Source organism: Mustela nivalis (assembly GCF_964662115.1).
Source record: "Mustela nivalis genome assembly, chromosome: 19".
Classification (NCBI taxonomy): Eukaryota; Metazoa; Chordata; class Mammalia; order Carnivora; family Mustelidae; genus Mustela; species Mustela nivalis.
The window spans coordinates 3,080,560-3,107,667 of record NC_139038.1 but is presented as its reverse complement, the minus strand read 5'-3'; the positions used below and the strand labels follow the sequence as shown (position 1 = coordinate 3,107,667).

Genomic DNA, 27,108 nt, shown 5'->3' with positions numbered 1-27,108 from the left:
AAAGTGCCCTTGACTCCTGGCCTTGCACCAGGCTCAGACCAGCAGAGCTCCAGAGCCTTCTCTGGCCCTGAGGCTGGAGCCGGGCCCTGTGTTGCTAGGGGGAGCTAAAACGGCAAAAAAAGTGGTGCCATTCCTCCCTCCTTCCAGCCAGCTGCAATTAAAAACTCCAGGACTTCCAAGAAAGGTAGAACCTGCAGTTCCTAGTAAGTTTCTTGTTCTTTAAAAAAGAGGCAACCTACCATTCCAAGATGCTCGCAGTCTTGTGAAGGGACAGTCGGACCCATCATGACCCAAATGGCCCCTAAACCAACCAACGAGTAGAACAGTGCCTGAGTCTTTTCCCTTTTAGGCAAAAGTTATTGGGGTCAAAGAGCAAAGGTCAGGGCGCTTTCCATTGGGTGCAGGAGAAAGTTCTGACTCCCTCTTTCGGAGGAATTAACTGTCAAGTCCTTCCTTTCCCTGGGGCGGCAGTCGGACTCCAGCTGCTGTAGGTAGAGTGAGGACAAGCTGCTGGGGGATCAGGGCTCGAGGTGACGATGCTGCGGGGACCGAGTTCAGCAGGTGACCCGCAGGGCGGAGCCGAGTGCAGCTCTAGCAAGAGGCACGGGGAAGAGGTGAGGGGGTTCCGGAGAGGGAGGGCGGGAGAGCGGGATGACTGTGGGGTGCACTTTTCTGTCCCTTCAGAATGTAACACACATCCCGTCCAATCCCAGCAGAATTTGCCGAAATGACTATAAAGTTCCTAAAAATGGCTGAGAAGTTCTGGGAAACAAAAACCAGGGTGTTGCGAGACAGGAAGGATGGTGATAATGCAGCCACGAGAGGGGCTGGTGGCATGAGTGCGACGTCGCAAGAACCCCCGGCTGCGCCCCAGAGCATCGGGGGTCCGGTTGGTCGGAGATGGAACTGGGGAGCGGGTGCGAGAAGCAGCCAATGAGAAGCTCATGTCTGCCTAGCACCGAAACGCATTCCAGATGTGCTCCAGAGTTTCAGGAACCAGGGACCCACGCCAATCTGGAGGACAAGCCGGGTACCTCCCGGGCTCTTGGACCAGAAGCAGACCCTGCAGAGTGAGAGGTTTGACCACAGGAAACTCTGCGACAGACAACAGAACAGGGAAACTGCGGGCCCTAAGGGGGTCGGACGTGATGTCCCTGATGCACACGGAGCTCTCACAAATCACCCCCAGGACACTAAGACCCCGTGAGACACGTCGCTCTGTACGGTCGGGGCATTTAACAGCATGGTAGGGATGACAGGTCAGTGGCCAGAATACTAGTGAGATACACTGTCACCTAACAAGTGAGGCAAGAGCCCAGTGTGGAAGCAGAGAGGCCACAAGACCCCCATCCTGGTCCCCAGGGTGCCGAGTGTCAATGGGTTTCAGTTTCTTCAAGCAAGAAATGTTTATGTCCTTTGAGCCAGGGAGTCTGCTTCTAGCATTTTCTCCCAAGGACAGAATCAGAGAGGTTATAAAGGATTTGCAACAGTGCTCACAGAGGCTTGATTTATGTCAGCAAACCCCTGCGCCCTGCGTCTGTGCCAGTCCCTCTCTCCCAGATGAACAGCAGGGGTAACCCCGGGGACGGTTTGTGAAGGTTGTCCACCATCTGGACCCAGCCCCACATCTGGTGCCACCTGTCTCACCCGGGAAAGGCACCCCCTGGCCCTTGACCCCCCATTCCTTATACAGCAGTGAGCCCCACTTGCCTGCTCCCCCAAACCGCTCCCATGGGGATATTCTGGTGGCCTTGATGCTTCTAGCCCCAGACGAGTCTCCAGATACAATCCCAGACCTGGCTTCCACCCACCACTGCCAGAGCCCAGTGCAAGGGGCAAGATCGGGAGAAGCCTCTGGAGGCCAGGAGGGGACATCTTCCCTCTCCGTTCTCCATTGAAGAGCCCTGTGCTCCCTGTGGGGGTCATCCCCTGAACCAGCGGGGCAGAGAGAACGGGCACACTCAAAGCATCTGGGGGATCAGCGGGTACAGAGGAACCTCCTGTCCTCTCTCCTGAGTGGGAGCAGCTATGGGCTGCACTCAGAGCCTCTGCAAACAGGCGGGCCCACATGGGTCACCTCATGCACGTTCACGGGAAGGTGCTGGAGGCGCTCATGGAGGAAAGCGGGCACAGAAGCCAGACTGGCGAGCAGACGGACTACACGGGCCTGGCTGCCCTGACCCCATGGGGTTGGCAGTTGGGGGTAAAGTCCCAGCCAGGTTTTGCCTGGGCTTAATGCTTGTGGGACCACAGGGATGGGGAGGTTGTGGCCAGCCTGGGAAGGCCAATGCTGGGCTTGTCACCGTTGAAGCAGTGGAAAAGGGGGGGCAAGGGGAGCCTTGAAGCACCGGGCCGCCTGTGAGCTGCTGCCGACGGCCCTGGGGCTCTTGACGGTCAGAGGGGCTGCTCCAAGTTCGGCAGGATTCTGACTTTGCTTTCGGGGCCCAGGCAGAGAAACACCTGTCCAAGGCCAGTGACAACATGGTCAGGCCAGGAGGTGGCCCTGGGCCTGGTGGCTGGACCTTTCTTGTAGCTTCTTTTGGCCATATGCAAAAGGGACTGACAGCTTCCCCGGCAGGACTGCTGTGAAGCCCGACCTTGTGAGCCCATCCTGCTCGGAACCCTCCATGGATTGCCTACTCCCCTGCGTGGCGATCTCTGTGATGGCAGCTTTTCAGGGCAGAGAGTCAAAGGGTGAGACCAACCCTGTGTTTCCTGCCCTAGAGCAAGACGGCTGCCCCATGAGGCCCCTGAGCATGCACCCCTCCCCTCCATGGCAGCCTGACTTTCCCCAGGCGCCCATGGCTCTCCCTGCCAATCACACCTGGGCCACACATCGACCCCGACTCTGCGGGCTATGCAGCATGCCCCTCATCCTGGAGCCAGCCCGCAGTCTCTAGGCCCCCCGCCAGGTTTTGAACATCAGGTGTGTCCGGGCCAGCAGCTCAGGCCTAGGCCGAGCACTTGGCCTCTTTGGTCACTTCCTGGGCCAAAACTGCTCCTGGCCATCATCACCCTCTCTGGCCGGGGCTTTCTCGGGGTTGACACTGGCTTTCCTTTCCTCTGCCATGACCATCTCGGCTCTGTGGGTGGGCTCCTCTGCGTTGGGAGGGGGGCGCATTCTGCCTTTAAACCTGGACTGAGGCCCAGAGGGGAAGCAGGGCTAGAGGTGGGCGGGGGCTGCTAACCCTGCCTCCCCCCTGGAGTGAGGGCGGCATGACTGCTGTCTGAGCATCCCCGGGCCAGGCGCCAGGCCAAGGACCTGTCATTCTTCAGGTTCACTGAATCTTCGCTGTGACCTATGACAGAGGCGCCTGGGCCTGTTGCTTCAGGAAATCGAACCCCAATTCACAGGGCCTCTACAACACTCCTGTCTCCCCAAATAAGACCCTTTGGTACAAGTCCACCCACTCCAGGGGCCTTGGCCTGCACAGTAGAGTCGGGGGGCTACAGGGTCCTGATGGGGCAGCTGGGATGGTGTTGATGGGGTGAGGGGTCCCTGCTCCGTGAGAATGGGGGCTGTTATCCCCCCTCCCTGGCAGCAGGGTGTGTATGTGTGTGGGGGTCTCTGCTTCTACAGCCCCCACCATCAGAGCCGGAAACAGGTGCTCTGCCTTCAGTGGTCCCCACAAAGCATTCAGGGTGCAATCAATTTTTGACCAAAACAGAACAAGGCTCAGAAAAGAAAGCTCTGGGCTTGGTTTGGGGCCAGTCAGGTCTGCTGTGTTGTTTTGTCAGAAGCCCTTAGGTTTCTGGGGTCCCCAGATGCGTGCCCTTCTTGAATGGACAGGGGCGATGGGGCAAACAGGAGCTGGGGCTTCTGAAGCCTCTGTTAGGGCGCTTCCTGTGTGTCCCTGGCCCTGGGGATCCCCACCCCCACATGGCACTGCCTGCTGTCATTCGTCTCCGGTGTCCATGCTTCCGAGCAGGGCTGCCGGCTTCCCTCCTTCCTGTCTAATCTGGTCTTGTCCCTTCCCCCACTCCTTCCCCACAGCATTGCCGGCAAACCATGGAGTCCTAAGGACAGTGGGGTGGATAGGAGGGGCTCTCCGCTCTGTGGAGCACTGAGCACAGACAGACCACAGACGGCGAGTGCAGAAAGCTGTGTGTGCAATGTGTTCCGGAAGAGAGGAGGGAACCCCAGTTCTGCCTCGAGAGAGGGAGGAGATGGCTACTCCCCAGAGGCACGGCTCCAAAGCAGGGCTGGAGGAAGCCTGCAGGTCCTCCCAGGACACGGAGCAAGAGCAGGGCCTCTAGACGACATGGCCAGTGTCTTTTCCAGGGGAGAGCGGCTTGGGAGGCCTGGAAACACAGGCAGCAGCTGATGTTATTGTCCCAGCGCAAGAGGGCAGCCTTTGCCAGAAAGTGGGGGCCCATCCTTGAGGAGCACATGTCTTGAAGGCCAGGATGGGGTCTCCTTTTTCTAGCCCTGTAGTACCCGGGACCCCGAGAACACAGAGATGGGCTTGGAGATCTCAGTGGGGACAACTGGAACAGCAGTTATGTACCATGGCACCCCACACAGGGTCCCTCTCACCCCTCTCTGAAGCAGCTCTGGCCACTGGCACTCTGCCATCCCTGCGTGTGGACTGTGGCAGGGAGCACCCATTCCCCTAGGGATCCTTCCTCCCATCTGGCCCAGGGGCCCAGGTAGAGATGACGTCATCGCCTGGCTTTGGGGACCTCAGACCGCTGGCCACTGCATCTGGTCTGCAGAAGGCTGTATCACTAAAGGCCAGCTCTTAGGACCGAGTGGGTTTCCTTTGCAGACGTCACTGAAGGGAAGCTGTCTTCTTGCTGCCACAGCAGCGCCACTGTAACAAGGAGCCTCCCCAAGATAGGAGCAAACTGACAGGACAGTGGAGCCAAAACAAACCATCAAACCAGCCTGTTAGGGTGCTGAATCCAGCCATGCCTGAAGCTAGACCTTCAACTTTTCTGTTACATGGGTTAATATATGATTCTTTCAGCCCAAGCCTGTTTGGGCTGGGCTTTTATTTCTGGCAAACTGGAGTCCATACTGATGTATTATTTTTACCCATTTGCGATGCCTGGACTCAGAAATCAATCTCAATTAGAAATTTCCTAAAAATTACCTTGTCTCCATGAGGTGAAACAGATTTAAATCCTGTATGTTTGGGCTAGACCCAGAGACCCCCTATTCTAAACACCTTGCTCTGCAGATGAGACCAAGGGAGTTAAGTAACTCACCCAGAGTCTCAACCATTCATTCACAAATACTGACCACCCCCCCGTGTGGTCATGTTCTCCACATTCATCCTGTAGGAAGGACAGACGAGTTAGGGACAGAGTCGGCATGAGACTCCGAGTGTCCTTAGTCCTAGCTCACAGTGCTCCTTTCTACACCGTGATTCCTCACGTCTGGGGCCCAGAGGGTTCGAGTGACTTGCCCATGGTCACACAGTCAGTAACTGGCAGAACTGCCTACGAATGGGTGGACTTTATTCCAGAGCAGCCAATGCACGCTGAGAAGGCTGATTCCCTGTTTTTTCTATCTAAACTCCAAAGACTCCCTGATTTCATCTGCCGGGGCCGTGGCCCTGGTACTCCCTGACTCCAGCATCTCAAGGCCTAGAGTCCTGGTCAGTTCCTATTTGCATCTGACTTGGGCAGGCAGGTCTTGCCCTTTCTCCTCCGGGGTGCACAGCACACCCTCTCCTGGTATCCGCCAGGCCACTCTGCCTCTGTGCTCCGTGTCCTCGGCTAGTCTCTCTGGAAGGCTGTCACCCACATTACGGTGGAAGGAGTGAGCATACAATTTCCTTCCGTATCCTGCCCCCTCCCTCCCTGCCCCCATCCAAATTTGTGCAGGAGAGAGCAGAACTGCAGGGACATGCGCATGCGTTCTTCCTGTGCGGTGCTTACAAGAACCCCCTTGCACAAAGCCTAGCCCGTAGCACTTAGCAGCCTCTCTGGTCCCTGCTCCTGCCGCCTGCTTGCCTCCCCAGAGTGCGTTCCTGTACCCTGCCAGCTGACCCCCTTCCCTGCCCAGGTGCTGTAGGAGCCATGATGGTACATGTGTGTGCCTGTGTGAGCAAGGGTACTGGGGTCACAGCAGTCACAGGGCAGATACCACTGTCACGTGTCTCCTTGCTTCAGGAGACCTCCCTGATTAGCCCCATCCCCCCACTTACTCCCACCTGCTCTGAGACATGAAGCCCACCCACTTTATCTCAGTCCATCTGGGTGCTTCCCAGTGCCCAGGATTCCCACAGCTGCTCTCCTGCCTCATCCTCATGGGAGTCTGGGGACCTCTATTTGCAAGGCAGCAAAGGCATTCAGGTCCCCTTTGGTCCTAAGCTCAGGATGGGGAGCACTGTGAGAGGAGTGGTCCTGGTCCCACGGGGAAGGAAGACAGGACCGTCCCATCTGATAATGAAGGTAGAGGTGTCCACACTGCACCCGAGACTCAGGGTACAAAAGGGGAAAGCTGGACCTGTGGCAGGGCAGCGGGGGGGTGGGAGGTGGTGGTCAGAGAGAGCTTTCTGGAGAAGCAGCCCCTGGAGTCAGGTCCTGGGTGGGAGTCAGGGGAAGAGGGAGCACGAGGAGGCTGAGCAGTGCTCCGTGCACAGAGCTCACAACCATTCAGGAGGCTTGAAGAGCTACTTCTCAGCACCTCCGGCAATGGTCCTCAGCGGCACAGCTGGCTCATCAGAGTGTGCGAGTGGGGTCAGACAGCCCTGGAGCCCAGGCTTACCAGGTAGGGTCCTCCGTTTTCCATCTGGGGGCTATGGGGTCCAGGAGGCTGACACCGAGATGTGGGGAGACAGCACGGGGAGCAGGTGGGTGCCGGGAGGACAGGTGCCCTAGGAGTGGGGGCTCCTCCAGGAGAGTGGAGGAAGGTGAGAGGCCCCGGGGAGCAGAAGGAGCCCCCACCCCACCACCTCGGTGGCTCCCCCTGCCTGTCTGTCATGGCGTTAGCTCAGCGCTGCTGGATAATACCGTAGAGGCTGTCCTCACAGCACCCGGATGGTGGGGACCAGCCAGGTGTCCCCGTGCAGACGGGAAGAGACGAAATCTGAGTGGGCACATGGCGAAACGTTCCCCAGGCACGAGAACTAGGTGCTGCCGCGTCGGGTGAAAGCACCCCGCTCGTGGGCGCAGGTGCTAGGAGACATTCCGCACAGATTCCTAGACCGGAAACCTCCAGGCCACTGGCTGGCTGGGAAGCAGGATGGGGAGGAGGGACAGCTGGATGGCAGGCGCTTCTATTCGGGAAGTGGGGCTCTCTCCCCGTGGGGGTGACGGCTGCGCCACAGCTGTGCACAGGGTGTGCGCTCCAGGCCGCACCCTCCGCTTCAGGGTCGGGGGGACGGCTGACCTCACACTGCTCGCGGTTTGCCCTGATGCTTGCTAAACAGCCAGCGTGCAGTGGAGCGCGGAGCAGAGCATAGAGGAGAGCATGGAGCACAGCGTGGAGCACGGCACGGGGCGTGGCTCAGAGCCGGAGGAGAGCACGGAGCAGAGGATGGCATGGAGCACGGAGCAGAGCACGGAGCAGAGGACGGAGTGGAGGATAGCACGGAGCACGGAGCCGGATGTCAGGCCCACAGCAACCTGGCCAGTGCACACAGCCCCCCATGCCTGCCTGCCTCCCTCCCTGGTGCTAGTCTTCTCCTCGGAGCGTCTGCCTGGGCCCCTATAACTCAAGCTCTGCCTCCAGTGCCCCGGGGCCCTGATGCAGGCCGCCAGCGGGCTGCCAGGTGCTGCGGTTCCGGCTGGCTGGCAGACCCCCGTGCTGACCAGTGTGGGCCCAGGTGCCAGAGAGGGCTGGAGAGCCCGCCCTCTGGAGGGTATTGGGCACGTCCTGTCCCTCCCTGCCTGTGCTCCTGCCTGGCCTCGGCCTGGGGAGGGAGGCTCCTCTGAGGGGAGGCACATCTGCCCAGAATACTGGCTGCCCAGCCCCCATCTCACCACGCCATTTAACCCCTGGGGGCAGACGTACAGCGCCACCAGCACAGCCTACGCTCTAGGCATCACATATCACTCGGCCTCACTTGGTGCAAATGTTGCTTGACCATTCCAGAAAAGTCCTGCTCAGTTAGTCCCCCAGTGCTGTCATTCAGTTTCTAACAGTAATGTTAGAAATGTTGAAAGGTCTCTCCAAATGTTGAAAGGTCACCTGACAGGTTTCTGCGGGCTGGCCCAGCAGCCCAACCACCGTCTCCTGCAAGCCCGGGGCTCTGACCTCAGAGGGAATTCCCGTGGTTCCCGGCCTGAAGCACGATGCTCTCACCACCCCAGCTGACCTGAGCAGGAGCCCCGGCAGAGGAGGGGAGAGCGGGCAGTGCCCTTGGGTCAGACGGGAGCCCAGTCTGCTCTCAACATAACATGATGTCTCTCTGAAGCCTCCACACAAGGGACAGCCCTGGAAACAAACTCAGGGGCCGCGTCTTATCTAATAGGGGTACAAACAATAATCCATGTGATTTTCCCATACAGGAGACCGGGCAGTTTACTGGGGGGGTCAGGCCGATGTGTGCCAAGCTGAAGCTGGGACCCCACCAGGAACTGTGGGACACTGAGCACAAATGTCCTGGCAGAGGCCAAGGTCCCCACGCACCTGGATTCCCGTGGAGGCAGCAGCCTCCCCATGGAGCACATGCTGGGAAGCACAGGGAGGGCTCTGGAGGTAAAATCAATTCCTGAGTCTGAAAGCAAGACTGCACAGGTCTCTCCAGCCACCAGGTCAGCCCAGCCCTCGGCAGATCTGTCTTTCCCAGGAGAGAACCTGGAACCTCCCGGAGGTGCAGGTGGCAGTACCAGGCTCCTCAACATGGGCACGCTGCCGGCCCCTGAGGGCGCCATGCCAGGCCTCCCGGAGGGCAGTGGTGCCCTGAGCTTACCAGCCTCGCCGACGAACACCTCCACGGGCGCGCTGGCTGGGCTCTCGCCGATGATGTTGTAGGCCGTCAGGATGACCTCGTAGCGCCGGTACCTCTTCAGACCTACAGGCGGAAGGAGACGGGTCAGTTGGCTTGAGACCACCTCTCTGCCTTGGAGCAACACTACAGGGCCACGGGGCAGAGCGGGGGCATCCCCCGAGGGTCTGTGGAGCGGCCTCCTTCTCCTTCCCTGGCCCAGATGAGCAGTTCCTGTATGCGGCCGCAGGCCTGCCACCAGAGGGAAGAGTAGAGGCAGCAAGATGTGCTGTAGGCCAGCCTGTGGCCCAGAATCTCTCTGTAAGAACGGACAAGGAAGACCCTGGTGTTTAAGGAGGAAATGCACTGGCAACACAAAGCCCTCTGAGTTTTTAACCACCACGTCCCGGGAAGACAAGGGCAGGTGAAACCACATATATAGGGTTCCACAGGCTGAGCCGAGCGACAGGTTGGAAGTAGCTGACCTGTCAACGAGAACACTCTGGAAGGTTCTGCTAGTTCATACCACTTCATCGTCGCTGGGCTTTCCTGAGGCCGTATGTGCGTGTCTGACCCCTGGGTGAATGGTGACTTAGCTCAGACTTCAGATCTCTCCTCCTGGGGTCCACAGAGGTTCAGTGAATCAGAACACCAGGTTCCTGCCCCTGCTGGCTTCAGGGACATGCAGGGACCCACCCTTTCCTGCTCTCAGCCTGGCTGCGGCTGTGCTGCCTTCTGTGGCTCATGCACCTGCCTGGCCTGTTTGCCCCAGCCCCATGCCTGGGGACCATGTGTCTCCTCAGCATCAATGGAGACAAGCCAGGGTGGACATGGGCACGGTCAGAGTCGAGCACCCTCTCCTTCATAACCCGGACCCGGACTACAAAGCCTGGAGGTCCAGACTGGGAAGCCTCGTCTCTAGGACCTGGGTTTCACCAAACTCCCTAAGCTGCTCTTCAGCACGGTGTCATGGGAGATGAGGCGCTGGGTGGAGGGGTGGTGGCTGGGTAGGGATGTGGGGCAGACTGCAGAGCCCTTTTTAGGGGAGCAGAGTGGAGGAGAAAATGGCATGCCTGAGTCTCCCCGCCCGGACTCCCACCCTGGCCATGAGGGTAGGGCCAGCTGCTCAGGCGCTGCCTGCGACGCGGTGGGTGGTGCTCACACACTTTAGGGTGTTGGGAAGGGCCAGCCCCTCCTCCTCCCCCCTTGTTTATCCACGTGCCAGTCCAGGGAAGCTCCCGGCACAGGGGGGAGTCACACTGGGGGGCCCCTTCGCCCTACCTCTGGACCATGGAACCCTGTAAGGGCCAGGAGCGTGAGAGCAAGCAAGGTAGCAGCCAGAGGGAAGGCATGATGAATGGGTGGCCGAACAGGTGAGTGCACGCAGTGGGGCGCTATTCAGTCTTGAAGACATGGGGCGTCCCAGCTGTGCCCCAGCAGGGCTGAAGCTGGAAGGGATAGAAGCCAGACAGCAGGGCAAGCACTGCTGCAGTCCTGGAGGACTCCGACACAGAAACAGAAAGGACAGGGTGGGCGCCGGGGGCCAGGCGGGGGAGGGGTGGGTGTTTCACAGAGACGGAAGCTCGGTCCAGGGAAAGGGATGGGCCCTGGAGGCGGGCGGTGATGGCTGCACAGCAGTGTGAACGTGCTTAATGCTCCCAAACTGCACGTTCAGAAACGGTTACAATGGTACATTTTGCACATATTTTACTGCAATTAAATACAGAGTAAAAGGAAAAGGTCAAAGGGAAGCAGAAAGGAGCTCTGGCTCCCTCTGAGTCCCCCAAACTCAAAGACCAGCTGTCAAATGCCTTCCCAGTTTCTGTTCTGGAAGTGAACTTTCCCGTCTCCGCGATGGTTTCGGTGTGTTGAGAAGCAGCGCTGGAGAGGGGGAATTCCAGAAACTAGAGCCATCAATCCCGGCTGCTTCTCACTTGGTCCACTGAGAGGCCAATTGGCACTGGCTCCCGCCTGCCCCGCGGTCACGGCGCCTCCTGCTGAAGGCGGCGTGCACTTACGTGTTAATTCATACGTCGTTAACGTGGAGCTGCTGTTCACGGTCTTGAAGCTGCTTTGGGCTATTAGGAGTAAGCAAAGCAGAAAGGCAGTTAGCAGGCAGGGAACAGTTACTGCAAACGATGTCTGTAGACACGGTGGACGGGCTGGTGCTGCGCTCGGAAGCCGCTGTGCTCGGAAGCCACTGGCCGTCCATACCGCCGCCCCCACACATCCCGTTAGCAACCTGGGGGTCCCCGCCTGGCTTCCTGAGATAGCCAGGGCACCTGGCCCACGACAGGGATCAGACGAGTCTCTGGCACGACAGGGCAAACACCACTCGAGGAGCCAGGAAATGGGTTTCTCCCAGGGCGGCAACGTTTCCAGACACCCTGCGGCAGGCACGGTTGTCTGGGCTCAGGTGAGCACCCTGCTTGGACGGGGACGAGCAAGCTAAAGACTGTGAGCGCCTGTGCAGGTAAATGGACCCATTTTTACTTTGTGGTTTTGATTTTGCTACAAAGCCCAGGAAGATATTATCTGGCCACCGGCAAGGGATGCCTGCGGGGCGGGGATGCGGGAGTGTGACCAAGAGCACGGGAGGCAAATGAGCCACTGGTTCCAGTCAGCACACTTCTGGGATCAGCCAGACGCAGCCGCCACCTGTCTGGCAGGCCCAAGGCACAGCCTGTGCTGTGGTGGGAGGTGGACAGAGCAGGGATGCAGTCCTGGAGTTGCACGTTCTGATGTGACACAAGGATGTCACACGGCAAGAGGAATCTTCTGTGATACTGTTTGGGGGATGCCCTCTGACTCCCTTCTGAGACAGGAAGGTGCCCTTTCCAGAAGTTCTAGAAGCTGCCTCAACTGCTGTTGGATCCAAGCCTGGGGAGCAGGTGGATTGGCTCAGAGTGAGAGGGCTGTGCACCCGATGAGGCTGGGGGTCCCCCGAATGGACCTCATCAGAGCATTAGGCTATGATCGGCCTCTGTCGGCCCCAGATGGGGTGGTGGCATGGTGTCCTGGGAGGGCCTTCCCTCCCTAACATACCCTACCAGCCTCACGCAGGCAGGTGCTCCTGGCTGGCCCACTGGAAGGCACCATCCAGGAGCCCCTTGGTTCTTCTAACCTCCTAAGCACTTACCTTTGCCAGGCCCTTGTGAGTCGTACCTTCCTGTGTCCTCGATGAAATCTCTTTTCCCTGACAACCTATCTCAAATGGCTCCTCCCCCGGGAACCTTCCCCTGATCTCCACACTGGGAGTAAGCCCCCAAAGCCCAGGGGCTCTCTATGGGCCACCGCTCTCTGTGCACACCGGGGCTGCCACAGACCTGTCCACCCCAGTGGCCATGCCCCCTGGAGGAGAGCCGCGTCTCCCCTGGCCTTCCAGGGCATTTCCCACCATGCCTTGCATAGAGCTAACATGCACAAGGGTTCCTTTCCTGGGTGCATGGTGTGGCACCTGTGCTGGGATGGGGTAGGTGTCTCACCTGTAAGCTCGGCCCGTAAAGCTGAAGGGGTTTTGAGCGTCTTGGACACGGTGGCTGAGGATGCCTCGGACTCCAGCTCCCGGTAGTAGATCCGGTAACCCTGAAGAAGGCCGTTCAGGCTCTCATCCCTTGGAGGCTGCAAATACAGCACGATCAGCGTGCTGGCAGGGCCTACCAGCCCCGCTTCAAGCTGAATCAGCCAGCTGTGCTGGAGAAGTCACTAAGTCAAACAGGTTGTCCTTGGTTGTTTATGCACAAAAAGGCAGGTGCCACATTCATGAAGAAGGGCACAGGGGACCCCCAGGTAGAGGATTGGGCTCTGAGAGCCCGGGTTTCCTGGTGCCAGGACATGGGCACTGAGCAGCTTATCCCATGTGCAGGCCATACTTGTAGGAGCCCCAGGCTAAGGCAGGGGACTCCATCCCAGGACGCAGGTGGGCGGTGAAACTGCCTGTTGCCTGGTGAACTCTGAGGAGCTATGCATGTGGGCCAGTTCTGCGTCACCCACCAGCTGGCCCCATCCTCTCCCTGACGGCCACCCGGGCTCATGGCAGATTCACAGGGGGGCCCAGTGACTTCTCCGCATGCCAGGTCACCCCCACTCTTGCACTGACTCAGACCTAAGCCAGAACCCCCGCGGTCCCTCTCATGACAGCTGGTGTACAAAGAGCCTGGGGTAGGGTAGGTAGGGCAGGTGCTCATTCAATGTTTGGACACGCTGTGGACTGTGAATGGCGGGAGATAGGCCCCGAGGCTCAGAATTTAACCCACACCGGGTTGCGCACCAATGTGCACAGAGGTGTCCAGTTCACATTCTCCCTCCCATCAGTTCCTGTTGATTAATGAATCTTGGGAGGGCTGCAGTAGCCAGAGAGCTGGCCTGGGGGGCCAGGGGCTCTGGGTCCCATGTGTCCTCTGGAACACTCAGCAAATAAGGACAAGAACCATCCAAGCTGTGACCAGACAGATGGTAAAGGGCACGCCCAGGACCCCTGGCTACAGCAGAGTCATGAAGCCAGAGATAGGGATGGACGTCAAGTTCCCCATGACATCCACACGGCAGTAGGGAGGGCTCTCATTCAATGACTGGTTGCTTTTTCAGAGGGTAATTTGTTTGCATATAGAGTCCTGAGTCCTGCAAATACAAGCTAAACCTCCCAACCCCTGCCAAGCCCCCAAACAAAGTATCTATGGGTCTTTTCAATGACACCCAAAGACAAAAGGACCACCTTCAAGCCTGAAGGTCACGAACAGCACAGCTGCTTGAAAACATAATGGCAAACTTTGGACGGATGAACACGAGCAAAGTATCATAATTGCTAATTCACACGGGGAGCCTGTGTTCCACATTATCAGTTGCTGAACATGAAGACAGAGCATATTTGGAGAAGCAATTTAGGGTCTAGCCATCATTTGACAAATACTGAAGCAATAAGAAGATCCAAAGGTCCTTGGGAGAGCCCCTTGGGCACAGCCCTGGGAGAGCTTCATGGGAGCCGGAAACAGAGATGGGCAATGTGCTGTGATACCGTGACTTAGGAGAAGAGTATCTATTTCATCATTCAGATGAGCCAAATATGTTCCTCATACATGTGTCTTTGTCCAGAGTGACAAAGCTGTCACTTGTTATGTGAATGAGAATATGGGCTGGTCACCAGGAAAACCAACCTTGTGATCAGAGGGTTGGGACTTTCGGTCCCATCCCTGACTTCTGGGGACAGGAGAGGGGAGTTTCAATCAATGGCCAATGGTCGGTGCTTTCATCAGTCAAGCGTGTGCAATGAAGTAATCAGGACAGCCCTAGAGGATGGGGTTCAGAGAGCTCCCGAGTCCGTGAACATGCAGAGATCTGGGGTGGAGGGCATGGGAGCTCTGTGCCCCTCCCCCAGACCCTGTCTGGTGCATATCTTCCATCTGGAAGAGGCAACAGGCAGCAAACACCCCACACAGGGTGGGTGTGTCCATGCACATCATGGGGCTGGAGGATGGAGGGGAAGGGCCGAGGCCATAGATCCTGGGCTCACGGACACTTCTGATGAAGGAGGAGAGGGTGCTTTCAAGGCACAAGGAGAAGAGGCCACATCCACATCCGACAGGTGCAGCTGCTACCTGTGACACAGTGGGACACACCCTGATGCTGCCCTCTGGGCTTGGGGAGGGGCACAGGTGGCCACGTAGCCTGGGAGCAGCCTCGTGAAGTCTGCGGTAGGTCCTGGGCACAGGAAGGGTAGGCTCCATGGCAACTCTGGGGCCTGCCAACATGGGATTTGGAATTGGGTTTAACCACTCCTTCTATTTCTAGAGTTTGGAGAAAACACATCTGTCATTCGTGAAAGACTCTGGACCCCCTGGGAGGTATCAGTAGGGCAGCTCCGTGTGACACATGGAGAATTCTAGAAGCCATGGGCCATGTTCAGGCTCTGGATTCAAGTCCTGGTTCCTTGCAGTGTGGGCTTGGGCTGGTGGCTCGCCCACCCAGGCTCAGCCCTGTGCTCATAGTGGATGGAAATCTGGCCCGATGGGGTCTAGCGCCTCCTGTGACTCTGGACAGAAGGTTCCCTTTCAGCCACATATCTGCTCTACAGCCCTCGGTCCTGACCACACTGCACCTGCCGTTTCTGCCTCCACACTGACTGGTCATAAGTCCAGGGCTATATATTTTCGTTGCTGTTTCCCTGCAGCACCCCTGATAAGCTTTGGTCATGGCGGGCACTCACTTAGGGCTTGTGGTTGTGAGCTAGATTTGCTGACATCCAAGATCACCCCATCTCGGGTTGGTTTCATCCTGGACTGCTTCTCTGTCTGGGAGACGCTGTAGCACAGGAAGCCTTAGAAAACCTGGTTCCAACGTGCCTTCCCTTGATGCCTGGTGCTGAGTCCCAGGGGCTGTCACACCCTTAAGCCTCTACCCAGCTGTGGGTGATGCCCAGATGCCCATCTCTGCCATTTACCTGGGAGCATAGAGTGGGGGAGCGTTCATCTTGCAAAACACAGTCAGAAGCCCCCTCCCAGCTCCCCCTCCACTGTCTTCCCAGTAACACATCCTAGGGCTCTGCCCAGTGAACAGAAGCTCTGCAAGGCCTGGAGTCTGGCTTATCCACCTCTGGGTGCTCAGACCCTACACAGGAGATGGTCCTCTGCAGGGGATGGAGCCCATGTGAGAGAAGGAACAAACCCCAAACATATCTTGAAGAGCCCTGTGGCCCTCTCTCCTCTTTCTGGGTGGTGGTCATGCTCCTCTGTGGAAGGCGCTTGTCACAGCCCTGAGTTCACACTCTGCTGGGGCCCATGTGCACGATGTGATCTATTGCTAAGAAGTTTTTAGTTTTGGGGTTTTTATTTTTGTTGTTGTTGTTTTGCTAAAAAAATGGCCTGAAAATCCACTTAGGGAAATCTCTAGCTACCCCAGGGGGGACCTCCACTTGAGTGACAGACTATATGAGCCACTGGAAGTTTCTGAGCAGCCAGCTTCAATGTTGTGAGCAACTCAGAAAGGCCGGTGTCCATTATGAGTGGCACTCGGTGTGAACACAGTGCTGCCACTGTCTAGAACACAGGCTCAAATCCTCAGATTTCAAATTGCGCTGGACCCCATGAAAGGCAGGGATTGATTATCCTACCAGGAAAAATCAAACCTGACAAGTTTCTACAGAGGAGACGTTTAAGTGGGTCAGCAGCCTTGAAATTACAGGCGGTGTTCGCATTTTTAAACAAATTACTGGAAAAAAAGGGGTTTACAGGTGAAACATTTCATTTGGAATGCAAATCTATATTTAAACATAGTCTCTTTGTTCTGTTCGTGCTGATTTAGTAAATTACTCATAATTTTAATTATACTTCAACTGCCTGGCGGTTGACAAGCATTTATTTCTACAATACATCATATTGACCACCTCCTGCTCTGGGCTTCTTGCAATTAGTTTGTTCTGCTGGGCTCTGAACGGGGACAGCTGATGGACACGCATGCCAAGTTCCTTTGGTACAGCTCTCCCCCATTCACAGAGCTGTCCAACCACAACCATGGGGCTCGGAGCCCCCCGCGGGCGTGGGGGCCGGGACGGCGGGGGACGACAGCCACCGTGTGGAGGTGATGGTCCATCCAAGCCTCCAAGCTGCTTTTATAGGAAAAGAGCTTACCTAGTTACCGGCCAGCCAATTGCCACATGTACAAAGAAAATGCTAAATTTCTGGTAAAATTTAGCACAGTAGAGAAGACCAACTTTTGGGTCGATTAAGTTAGTAGAGGGTGGGGAACAGAAGCTCTTGGGACCTTGAATTCCCACTTTGAAAGTCTCCCACTTCCCACCAAAGGCCCTAATGGAAGTCAGGGGTTTGAGACCTAACAGACCTGCCTCAGAGCCCCTGGAGGTCACCTTTGACTTCCCATTTTTACAGAGAAAGAACGGGAGCCGGAGAGGCCTGCTGGGGTCATGTCATCCACTGGCAAACAGGGGTCCATGGACCTAGAGCCAGTGGGGCCCCAAGATAAGCTCAGGGGATGAGGCCGCCCAGAGGCAGTGGGGGAGCCAGCCCCATGCTTTCCCCACACTCTGGTGAGGCTGCGAAAGTCAGAACGCCAGGCAGTGAGTTTCCACGTTCACTGGAAGACATCTGGAACTGTCTCCTGATCACCTGTAAGGGATCCCTCCCTTCTGAGACATGTCACTTGGCAGTGGAGTGAAGGAGGAGCCCACTCCATCAGTACCTGGAGAGTCTGCGTGCGGCTCGGAGCCCAGGCTATGTACAACATCTGGCTCTCATCCCTTCCAGAACCACCGTGGCAAGTCTGTTCGTTTGACCCGCATGGAGTTTCCACCTGTGCTCCTTGCTCGGGGTCAAACTGCACTCGAGTGGACTAACAGCCAGGCTGCCACCAAGCTGCCCCACCAGGGTAGACAGCGGGAACCTTGAGCAGTTAGGAGCCACTCCGAGAATTCTGCGAGCCCCCTCATGGCCGACACCCGCATCCCAGCCCTGTCTGCCTGCCCTGACTTCCCGCCCAGCACCCTGCTCTGTTAGCAGCCCTGGGAGGCCGGGAGGGATCCTGACTTCTCTCCCTCTTGCTCCTTGCTGGGCACCAGTTCTAGCCTGGAGGGGTCTCTGGCATGCTCTGCCCCAGCCTACAAGGCCCCTGGAGGCAGGCCCTGTAGGACAGGCCCCCCGAGGGCCTCCTCTAGGTGTCCTGGTACAAACATGGGTGGTTTACCCACCCACGCCCTCTGGGCCATCCCTTTCCAAGGGAGTCCCCCTTCCAGTCCTCCCCTCTTGCCAGCCTCTGCCCTTGGCTGGGCACAGCCTCTGCCTCTCTAAGCCACAGTTTGCTCTAAGTTTCAACATTACCTGGGCCCCTAAATCTCCTGACCTCGAACCGTCCCCTCCTGCCCGCCTGGTCTGGATGTAATGTCGGCACTCTCCTGGACGATCTCATTGACAGAAGCAGCTCGGCTGCACGGGCCCCTCCATGGACCACCAGCCCAGTGTGGCCACAGTGGACACAGACCGGCACACCTGCTCCCTGCTCCGACCCCACAGCCCCGGCTCTAGGCCCTGCCCTCCTCTGGAAGGCCACCCCATTCTAGGCTCAGGAACTTCCCTGGCTGCCCAGAGCTCCCACGATTTTCTCATTGCTGCCCTCGGCCCTGCCTGTTGCTGTGCTGGTTCTGTCCGGCCTGAGTCCAGACCAGCTGCTGAGCCCTACCACCTGGCCTGGTTGAGCCCTCTCCACAGACCTGTAGGCACCCTCGCTGGGCTTGCCCGGGGCCAGGGCAGCCCTCCGCGCAGTTCTCCCCTCTCTTATTTTTGTCTTCCATGCACGTTGCTGTTGACAAGAGTATCCAAATTGGAAATGAGGCCAAGAGAGAGCAGAGTGTCCTTTTGACATCATGTTACTGTTCACGGCCCCCCAATGTTACTTGATTGTCTAGGATAAGGTGCCTTGACGGAACTGTTCCCTGAGAATTAACACCGGGCACGCAGGGAGGATGCACGTAACCCCGTGGGTATTTTGTCTGTTAGTGGATGATTCCTGTAGAAAAGATCACTCCCCAGCCTATGGTTTCGCTGCCCTGTCCAATGCCACCTAGTTCTGTGTGTACCACGGAGGCCTGCTGGACCGTCCTTCCCCAACAGCCTGGGACACTCAGCCCAGATGCCCCGTACCAGCCCTGCCATCCTGTTGGCCCTCCCAGGGAGCCATGCTCAGGCCCCTTCCCGCAGCGCGGCTCAGGGGGTCCGTGGTGCTCCCCCCTGCAGTGGGCAAGCCAACTACGCAGAGTCCTGTGGCCTGCCACCGACCCTCAGACATGGGGTCCAGCACCGGGCAGGTTCCAGCCTCAGATGCAGGTTCAGGACACACCCTGCCCTTCCCGGGCCTTACCCGCCACTGGATCAGGACCGAGGAGGTGGTGTGCGGTGTCACCGAGATGAAACTTGGAGGCTCTCCCGGAACTGGAATCCAAGAAAGGAGAAAGCGAGGATTAGCGGGTTCTGCTTGTACTTGGCTGCTGTTCCGGAGCCAGCTCCCTCCTGGTTCTGGCGGGGAGGCAGGACCAGGGACCCGCTGGTGGGGTGGGGGAGGGGGTGGGCGGCTGGGGAAGCGGGCAAGCCAGCATCCCTGCCTCCGCCTCCCTCCCTTCCCTGTAGTTGTCCTCCACCTGCGGAGCCCAGCTCCCGCCCAGACTGGATCCTGATGGATGTGACAAGATAATGTCCTGCTTTTGTCCCTACCGCCCCCCAGCCCCCAGCAGACCCACACAGGACATACAAAGGCGCTGGGCTATCTTTGGGAACCCTGCCTGGGGAGCCTTCCTGCTGTCCCCCATCTTCTCAGGGGCTCTCCCTGAAGGAGAGGGAGCATTTGTTGGAGGTACTTAAATCAGAGAGGCTCTGACTGGGACAAAGAGCCCATCCAGGCCTGAGTGCTCTTAGTTTCAGACACTAAGGGAGGGAGGCTGAGTTCTGGGGTGGAGGGAACGGCCGCTATTTTTGGGGCAGCGGCCGTGACCGCTTGGCTCTGCTCTCTGGAGGGATACGGTCAGTTTGGCTCTGCCCGTGGCCATGGCTGTGCCCTCCATGCTGGAAACTACAGTCCTGCCCCATTCGAATGTCCCGCGCCCCTCCTCGGACACGCCTTCCCTACCTCCGCTCCCACTGAACCTGTGCGGTCCCAGTTGGCATGCTAGGTTGGCTTTTTCATGGCTGCTCACTCTAAGGTCCCAAGACTGTGTACCAGATGCTCACCAAGAGTCACTGAGTGGAACAACTGAGGCTGTTGTCCCCATCCTGCACCTACCTGACCGTCTGAGACTCGGACTCTTGGTCACCGGCTCTGCGTCTCCTCCACACCTGCTGGGGCACCCAGCACCTGGGACATGCTGGCATCAGCCTCACCTACAGCCCCCTGCCTTCTGGGGAGCCCCCTAGCCTGTTCTCTCTGGCCTCCTGCTGGCCTGAGGTCCACAGTGGACCCTTACCCAGCTTTCTGGGATTTCACGCTGGATTGAGGGGGTCTCACACCTCAGCCACCACAACAAGGAAATGTTTATCAGTGAGCGATCCACACATCCAGCCCAGGGCTCCCCCAGCCCCGGAGTCTGTCCATCCCAGCAGATCTGTTGTTCTGGAGACAATATAGCCCAAACACAATACAGTCGACACAAGAGGACTGCAAATCTCGGAAGAGGAAGAGGACAGGGTCGGTGCGGCCAAAGACAGGATTTCAGTAACAAAGGATGCAGATAGGCCTTTGGGAACCTGGAGAGGCCTTCAAATGCTTTTTTTTTCCCCAACAGGCCAGTTCAGCAGGAACCTAAGCCATGTAAGGGCAAAGGGAGTCTATGATATCTTCCTCACTGGCCTGCGATTTCCTTAGACTCGCCAACAAAATTAGCTTGCTGCATTTCCCTCTTTCTTTTAAGCATCAGTGCTTCTCCCAAATAGAACCCCAGCTGTGTTAAATGTAAGACGAGAAGACGAGCCACAAAGACAACCACAGGGTTTCTGGCAGGGCCTGTCCCAGCGGCAGTGGGAACCCTGGGTGTGCATGATCTCTGCGTGAGGCCCAGAAGCTGGAAGGTTCCCCCTGAACCCCTCCTGCTGGTCCCCAGCTTGCCTGAGGCCTCATGTTGGTGAAGGCAGGCTCCTGGCTTAGAAAGGAGAAACATGGCAATGTGGTGAGTCAGTTCCCAATGCCATTGGGGGAGCTAAAGGCTCAGGCCTGCAGCCCGAGATCCAAACCCCCGCATCTGCAAGGCAAGAGCGATCCTCCTGCCCTAGAAGTCGGCCTGCCAGCAGGCCTGGCAGGATTGGCGCCCGAACTCACAAGGATCTTCGGGCCTGCTCCTCTGAGGTGGGGGAGGGCGGGTAACAACCACCTGGAGCTCTCGGGGGATCTCAGCTCCTTCACTTCCCTGGGCTTCCGTCAAAGGGCAAAACTGTGGAGTGGTTCGTGAATGAGAAAAATGGGGAAACCACTCAAAACGCAGCTACGCTTCCATATTTATTTTTAATGACCCTATAAATTATTCAATTTCTAGGATGCTAATGGATTGTAGGGGTTTGGAAGCCAATCAAAGGAACCTCCGTTCCACTGGCCAGTCCTTGAAGTCGGCTTCAGGACCACAGGCTGTACGGAGCTCCGAGCAGTCTTCTGCTAACTGAATCCTCCTGCTCGCCAGTCATCGCCCTCTCTCCCCGGCGCGACCCCTTCCTGGCTCGGGATGAAAGCGGGGCCTCTCTCCCTGGGAGCCCTTGTCTTAGGGTCCAAAGGCAGCAGCCGGCCAGGGGCCCGTGTCTACACCCCTGCCTGTGTCCCAGCTGGCTCACCGTCCTGCAGCGTGGTCACTGCATCCGTCTCTGCACTGAAGTCACTGTCGCCGATGTCATTGGTCGCTTTCAGGCGCAACTTGTAGGAAGTGAAGGGTCTCAGCCTGAAACACAGATGAGCCAGCCGTAAGGGCCTGAGCCCTTCCCTGTCCTGCCCCACGCTCTGCCCATAGGGAACAGGCAGCCGGGAGGAAGAGGCCCTCGCTCAGGGACCAGGAATCCGTCCTGCTCCTGCCTGGGGGCGGCCCTCAGGCAGCCGGCACTATCCTCCCCACCTACCCCCAGCAGCTGAACGTCCTGGCCCAAGGATGGCTGTTTTACACCGGGCTCTTCCTGTAATTAGAGCCTCTCCTGCAAAGCAAATCACCACTCTCTGAGGGACTCAAGAATTTCTCAGGAGGAGCTAATTACCGCAGCCCTCACACGATTCAGAGCGTGAAACCCCGCCCACCTCGCCGCTTCCTCGCCCGCCCGCCAGCGCACCTTCGTGGAGGCCCGCCTGTCCCTTGTCCTCGCAGAGGGCCCGGCCAGGCAGTGTGATTTCCATTGTAGGGATGAGAAAACTGAGGCCTGGCCCCATTAAAGTCCCTTGTCCCTGGCTTGGCCAGGACTGGAGGAGGATCTGTCTTGAGGCTGCCTCTAAGACCAAGGTAAGGCCAGCTGTCCGTTGGAAACAGGGGAAAACACCCCCAACTGTCTGCTGAAAGGGATTTGAGGGGCCCTAACAGTCCGGGTGCATGGCTCGCGGCCACCGCGCAGGCCTGCCTGCCTCCCTCCATCGACCCGGTCAGTGTGGATGGTCTGAGCTAAGCTCTGTACCACACAGACACCGCAACAGTCCTCTAAGCAGATGAGCTGCAGTCTTCCTTGGGTCCCTGGCTGGCCGGCTCCTCTGGCTGTCCTTGCTGTGACTTCTAAAGGAGCTGATGAGGAGAACAGCCGCCCCTGCCCCATGGACCGCTGCGCTGTTTGGGGCAAAGCTCTGCCCACGTCCATCTCCCGGACCAGGAGAGCTGGGTGGCTCTGGACTCTGCCTGCTCGCCCAGCTACCGGTAGGCAGACCCTCACTGCCTCCAAGCCAGTCCTCTGTCCCCCTCCCAGGCCAACCTGGAAACTCATGGGTTTCAGACCGAGCACCGTGGAACACCAGAAGCTCTGAGGGGTTCTCTAGGAGACCAGGGGGGCTCCCATGCCCTCTGAGTTAGCCAATAGCAGCCCCACTCCCAACTGGTTTGCAAGTGGGATCTGGGGAATTCTTGGCCTAGAGGAAGAATTCTGCATTTTCAAAGACCGATGACCATCTGTGGACACAGGATTGGAAGAATCTTCCTCTGTGTTTTCACATGCCCTCCTGCCTAAGACGGGATTACACTGGTTCTCTGTCAGCCCCCGAAGGTACTCTGTCGGCTCTTCCGTGCCACGGCTGGTCCGTGACCGCAGGCCTGTCTCCTGGCCTCTCTGTGCCCCGGTTCCAGCTGGAGAAGCCATGCCAGGTGACCTTGCCTTGGCCCTGGCTGTCCTGGGGGCGCTTCCAAAGTTCCACCCTTAACAATGATCTTTGCTCGCAGCTTCTGGGGGAGCTATCCTTTATCAAGTTAAAACAAATAACTTCCCATCTGTTCCTAGCTTCCTAGGAGCTATTTTATCTAATTCTTGTGACAACCGCATGGTTTTCTCCTTTGGTTCCTGCCTCAAACACCTGAGGCCCCACATTTGCATTAGCTTCTCCTCAGATTAAAAGGCGGCCCAGGGCAGTTGCCAGGAGCGAGCACTCTGGAGCCAACCTGCCCCCACACTGACCCCCACATCACCTTGGGCAGGTCGATGAGCCGCAGGCGCCTCACCTGGGCCGACCGGGGTCGTGAGATGGTTGTGTGGATGGCGTTGAGAAGCGCTTAGAAGAGACTGACACAGGCAGCGGCTCACTGAATCCTGGCTGCTCTTCCCATCAGGACCCTCTGGCCACAGCTCACAAGGCTTCAGGAAGAGCCCGTGCCCTGAGCGCTGTCCTCTAGGCCTGTCCATCCCCTCACCAGCCCCACCGTGATTTGTAAGGAACAGTTTGCTTCCTTGACAACAGTCTGCCTTCCCCACAGGGACACAGACCGCGGTGGCCTCTTTCACTGCTATGCCCCGAGCACAAAGAACAAGGCCTGGTGCCCAGGAGGTGCTCAGTGGGTCTCTGTGAAGGAAGGGAGGGAAGGAGGGACGAAGGGGGTGGGATTCAGGAGGCGTGAACGACTGGACGCAGGTGCAATCAGCTCAGCGTCTGGCACGCGCCGGCGTGTGGGAAACGACCCCCGTCCTTGAATTCAGCGCTTATGCTCACTCAGCGCGTCAGACGCATCATTCATCCGTTTGTGTTTAGCACCTCACTGTTTTCCAGCACTTTTGGTATATGAGGCCAGTGGCAGCTCCTCCGTTCCCACCCCCCCCCCCCAGGGGGGCACACAGCAGGGGTGAGGTACGCATGTCAGATGGCTGGAAGAGTCCACCCAGGTCTCAGGTCAAGGGGAGGGTGTGTAGAGAGCAGGAAGCTGAGTTCCCAGCACGAGCCCACTTCTGGGCCCTGCATACCAGGACCCCGAGCTGTCTGGGGGGGCACGCAGGGCAAACCCTCGCCTCAGAGTAGGAAGCCCAGCAGGTGACTTTCCCGGGAACCTGGCCCTCGGTGTGTGTCTGCTGATGGGCGCGGGGGCCTGGAGGGGACTGACCACAGCATGTCCCACACCAGATCAGACTGTCACTCGGCAAACTTCCAGTGGGAAGTCCCCTGCACACACTCGTCTGATCTCAGGAGGCCCCGGGACAGAGGAGGCCACTGGAGTTTAGTTTTCTCCTCTCTTTCAGAGGAGAATGCGGCCTAGTGTGGTTCATGAAGCCACCTGGGCACGCTGGGCCATGCCTCCCGAGGCCCAGGGTTGTGCTGGGGGTGGGTTTTCTGGGCTCTGGGGGCAGTGGGGGGTGGGCAACCAGCGGAGATCTCCGAGGAGCCAAGAGCAGGGCCTCTCGGGTGGTGTAGCTGCTGTTCAAAGGGTATGAGGGGCACTGGCAGAAAGCTGGGGGACAGAGAGGGACTGCTTTGCATGGCCTTCTGAGATGGCGGCCTGGTCGCTGCCGTCCGTTCCGGAGGCAGATCTCGGGCTCCCAGGGCTGAGAGGAACTGCGGAGTGGCCCCCCACTGTGGGTTCAATGAGAAATGTGGGTGCGATTTCCCAGCACAGGGCCCAGAACAGGGGGCAACAAGTACGTGGTGTTCTGTCTGAAAGGTGAGAGGAACATTGGCGAGCCTGGGAAATGGGGTCTAGGCCTCCTCCCCCGTCCCCGTGAGCAGGGCTGGCTGGCGTACTGGCATCCTTGGAGCCCGTGGGCCACGCTCCTTTGTGGTCCCCGCATAGCCTGATGTGAGCTTCGTGGAAAGTGACCACTGTCAGGGCCAGAGAAGGACAGGGAAGATGCCGGGCAGCTCCTTGGACAGGCCAGCCCACCGGAGAGACTCAGGGGGCTTCTGCAAGATGGTGTGAGCCTGTGCAGCCCAGACCCCCCAGGTCGGGATGCAAGGTCTAAGGTCACTGCTGAGAACCCTTGCCTAGACAGTTATGTAGCCCTGGTCCCTCACCCCAGAAAGGGGTACCCTCATCTCTTACTGTAGAGGGGCGTGGGAACACGGGAAGGGGCCCAGATGAGACCATAGGTGCCAAGAGTGAGCTGCGGTGGTCAGTACCACTCCACTCTGCCTTTGCCCGGTGGATACCTCAGTAACTGGATAAACTCTGGGTTCTCAGGGTCCAGTGGGGACACCCCTCCCATTTCCCTGAACAGCTATCACTAATGGATGACGGCAGCCATGGGGGCCACCAGCCGTGCCAGCTAGGAGAGAGAGCACAAAGAGAAGGTGCGAGTCTCAGCCCGTGACACCCCTTCCACACACACACCCCCACTTCTGCTTCTCAGGGGCTCGGGGGATGGAGCCCACATTTCCAGGCTCCCCGGCCCCGTGATCTGTGCCTCTTCTCTCCCTGGGGCTTGGGGCGTGCCCGCCACCTGCACAGGGCTGGACCTAGAAGGATCAACCCGGGGCAGAGGCTGGCGGGGCTCCAGGAGGGGGAGTCCTGGTCCCTGGTACAGGGAGCTAGAGAAGAGAGGGGAGCTGTCCGGCTGTGTCTCTGGCCCCCAGATTCCCTGCACTACTCCCCGCGGAGGGCCCGCCTGCCCCTGGGTACCTTTCAACAGCGCAGGCTGTGGCCTCATGGCTGACGGACGAGGAGTAGGTCTGCCACTCGCCCCCCGGCAGCTCTCGCACCTGCACGGTGAAGTAGCGGATGGGGGAGGCCCCGTCGCTGCCCGGGACCCACTGGAGTCGGAGGCTGCGTGCGGTCACTTCGGCCTGTGGCACCAGGAGCTCTCTCGGGGGCGCCGGCCGCTCTGCAACCGAGAGAGAACAGAGCGGGGACACGTGAGAGACTGCTGCTCCCGGAAGGCTCCCTGCGGGCAAGGGCAGAGGGGGCCGAGGAGAGGGAGTGGACTCCGGGACCATGGCTGACTCGGACCCGCCCCAGCGGGAGCTGATTGGAGACCCTGGCTTGCTCCCGGAGCGCTGCTCTCTCTCAGACAGCAGACAGACAGTCAGACGGGAGGGTGAGCCCACGCGTGCTCCCCAACGACCACACGTCCCCAGGGGAGTCTCGAGAGACATCCTCTCCCTCCGGTCTTGGGCTCAGAGCATCTGTCCTGTTGAAGTCCTTTCCCTGGAAGCCACCGCGAGGCCTAAGCACAGACAGAGGCCCACTCAGCTCCCCCGGGGAGCTGCTCTGTGCCCAAAGCGCTGGTGACTGGGGATGCAGGGCACGGGGCCGGGACCTGGCTCCTGAGCTCGGATCACTTCCGTCACGCGTCTCCTCACCCCATCGATTGCAGCGGAGAAAATCCACAGAGGGAGGAATAATTGTTTAATTGTTTATCATGAAGATTATCGATCCTGTTGAGAATGTGTTGTGGGTAATAAAGCAGCGACGGCTGGCTGGCCCTGTGGTGACAGTGGGGGGAGCCCTGCCCCCTGATGTGGTCTGTGCTCCACTGGGAACACACGCTCGGGCTGCCCGGGTCTCCTCACCCGGAGCAACAGGCCTGCGTCCCCTCATCAGCCTGGGCATCTGGCAATGGGCAAAGCTCTGCTGGGGTGGGGGGGTCAGTGGGCCCTGGAAGAAAGCCCCTTGGCCCTGTGGGCCCCAGGCAGCTGGTGCGGGTGATCGGGGCACAGGTCGGGGTACAGGCTGGGATGTGGGTGTGCATCCCCCAGCCCCATCAGTAGCAGACCCGCTGTGGACCGGGGATGCCTCCTAAAAGGCACGCCCGTTTATGCTTCCATCTGGATTGAAGTCACACCAAACTATTAGCAAACCTGTGTCTTTCCCTGGGACTTAGAAAGTGCCGGATTCCCTTCTGGGGCAGTATCCACTCTGAGGAAGAAGGCAGGAGCCTTTGCGAGAGGCACTTAGGGCCCCGAGCCATGACCCAGACAAGGAGGAGCCGGACGACCTGGGCAGGAGGGATTCTCCTGCGGCCTGTCCTCTGTCTGGCCAGCCCTCACCCCCAGCTACCACCCTGTGCCGGGACCATAGGTTAGACAGTGTCTGTGCTGATAGCCAGGGCCCCGAGTGTGCTCGCTGTCTCTCCATCGGCTTCACGCTCCGGCATCTCCGGTGACTCCCAGGCTTCCGTCCTCCAGTTAACAGTAGAGGTAACTGTTGTCATTAGAGGGGCTGTGCAGTTGTCATCGTCCTTGGGGGACTGAGGCTCAGTGGTTGGTGTCGGGGGACTCACAGTGGGCTGAAGGGTTTGGTCTTCCCCCGGAAGATGGAGCCTTTGGAAGATCCAAAGCTACAGACAGGTGATGCTAGCGTCCCTCTGTTGGCCAC

At 58.5% G+C, this 27,108-nt stretch overlaps 1 protein-coding gene across 4 annotated transcripts in view; it reads right to left on the bottom strand.

Annotated features, from left to right (window-relative positions):
* SDK1 (sidekick cell adhesion molecule 1) overlaps positions 1-27,108 on the bottom strand; it is an 869,284-nt gene that overhangs the window by 52,457 nt on the left and 789,719 nt on the right. For 3 of the 4 annotated variants that reach the window (XM_082714191.1, XM_082714189.1, XM_082714192.1), the window contains 6 exons: positions 25,414-25,615; positions 21,191-21,294; positions 18,744-18,814; positions 12,368-12,503; positions 10,901-10,960; positions 8,868-8,969 (listed from right to left, as the gene is read on the bottom strand). In XM_082714191.1, coding sequence (XP_082570317.1) covers positions 8,868-8,969; positions 10,901-10,960; positions 12,368-12,503; positions 18,744-18,814; positions 21,191-21,294; positions 25,414-25,615 — 675 coding nt within the window. The remainder of the gene's footprint in view (positions 1-8,867; positions 8,970-10,900; positions 10,961-12,367; positions 12,504-18,743; positions 18,815-21,190; positions 21,295-25,413; positions 25,616-27,108) is intronic. The other variant, XM_082714190.1, reaches the window with a different exon arrangement.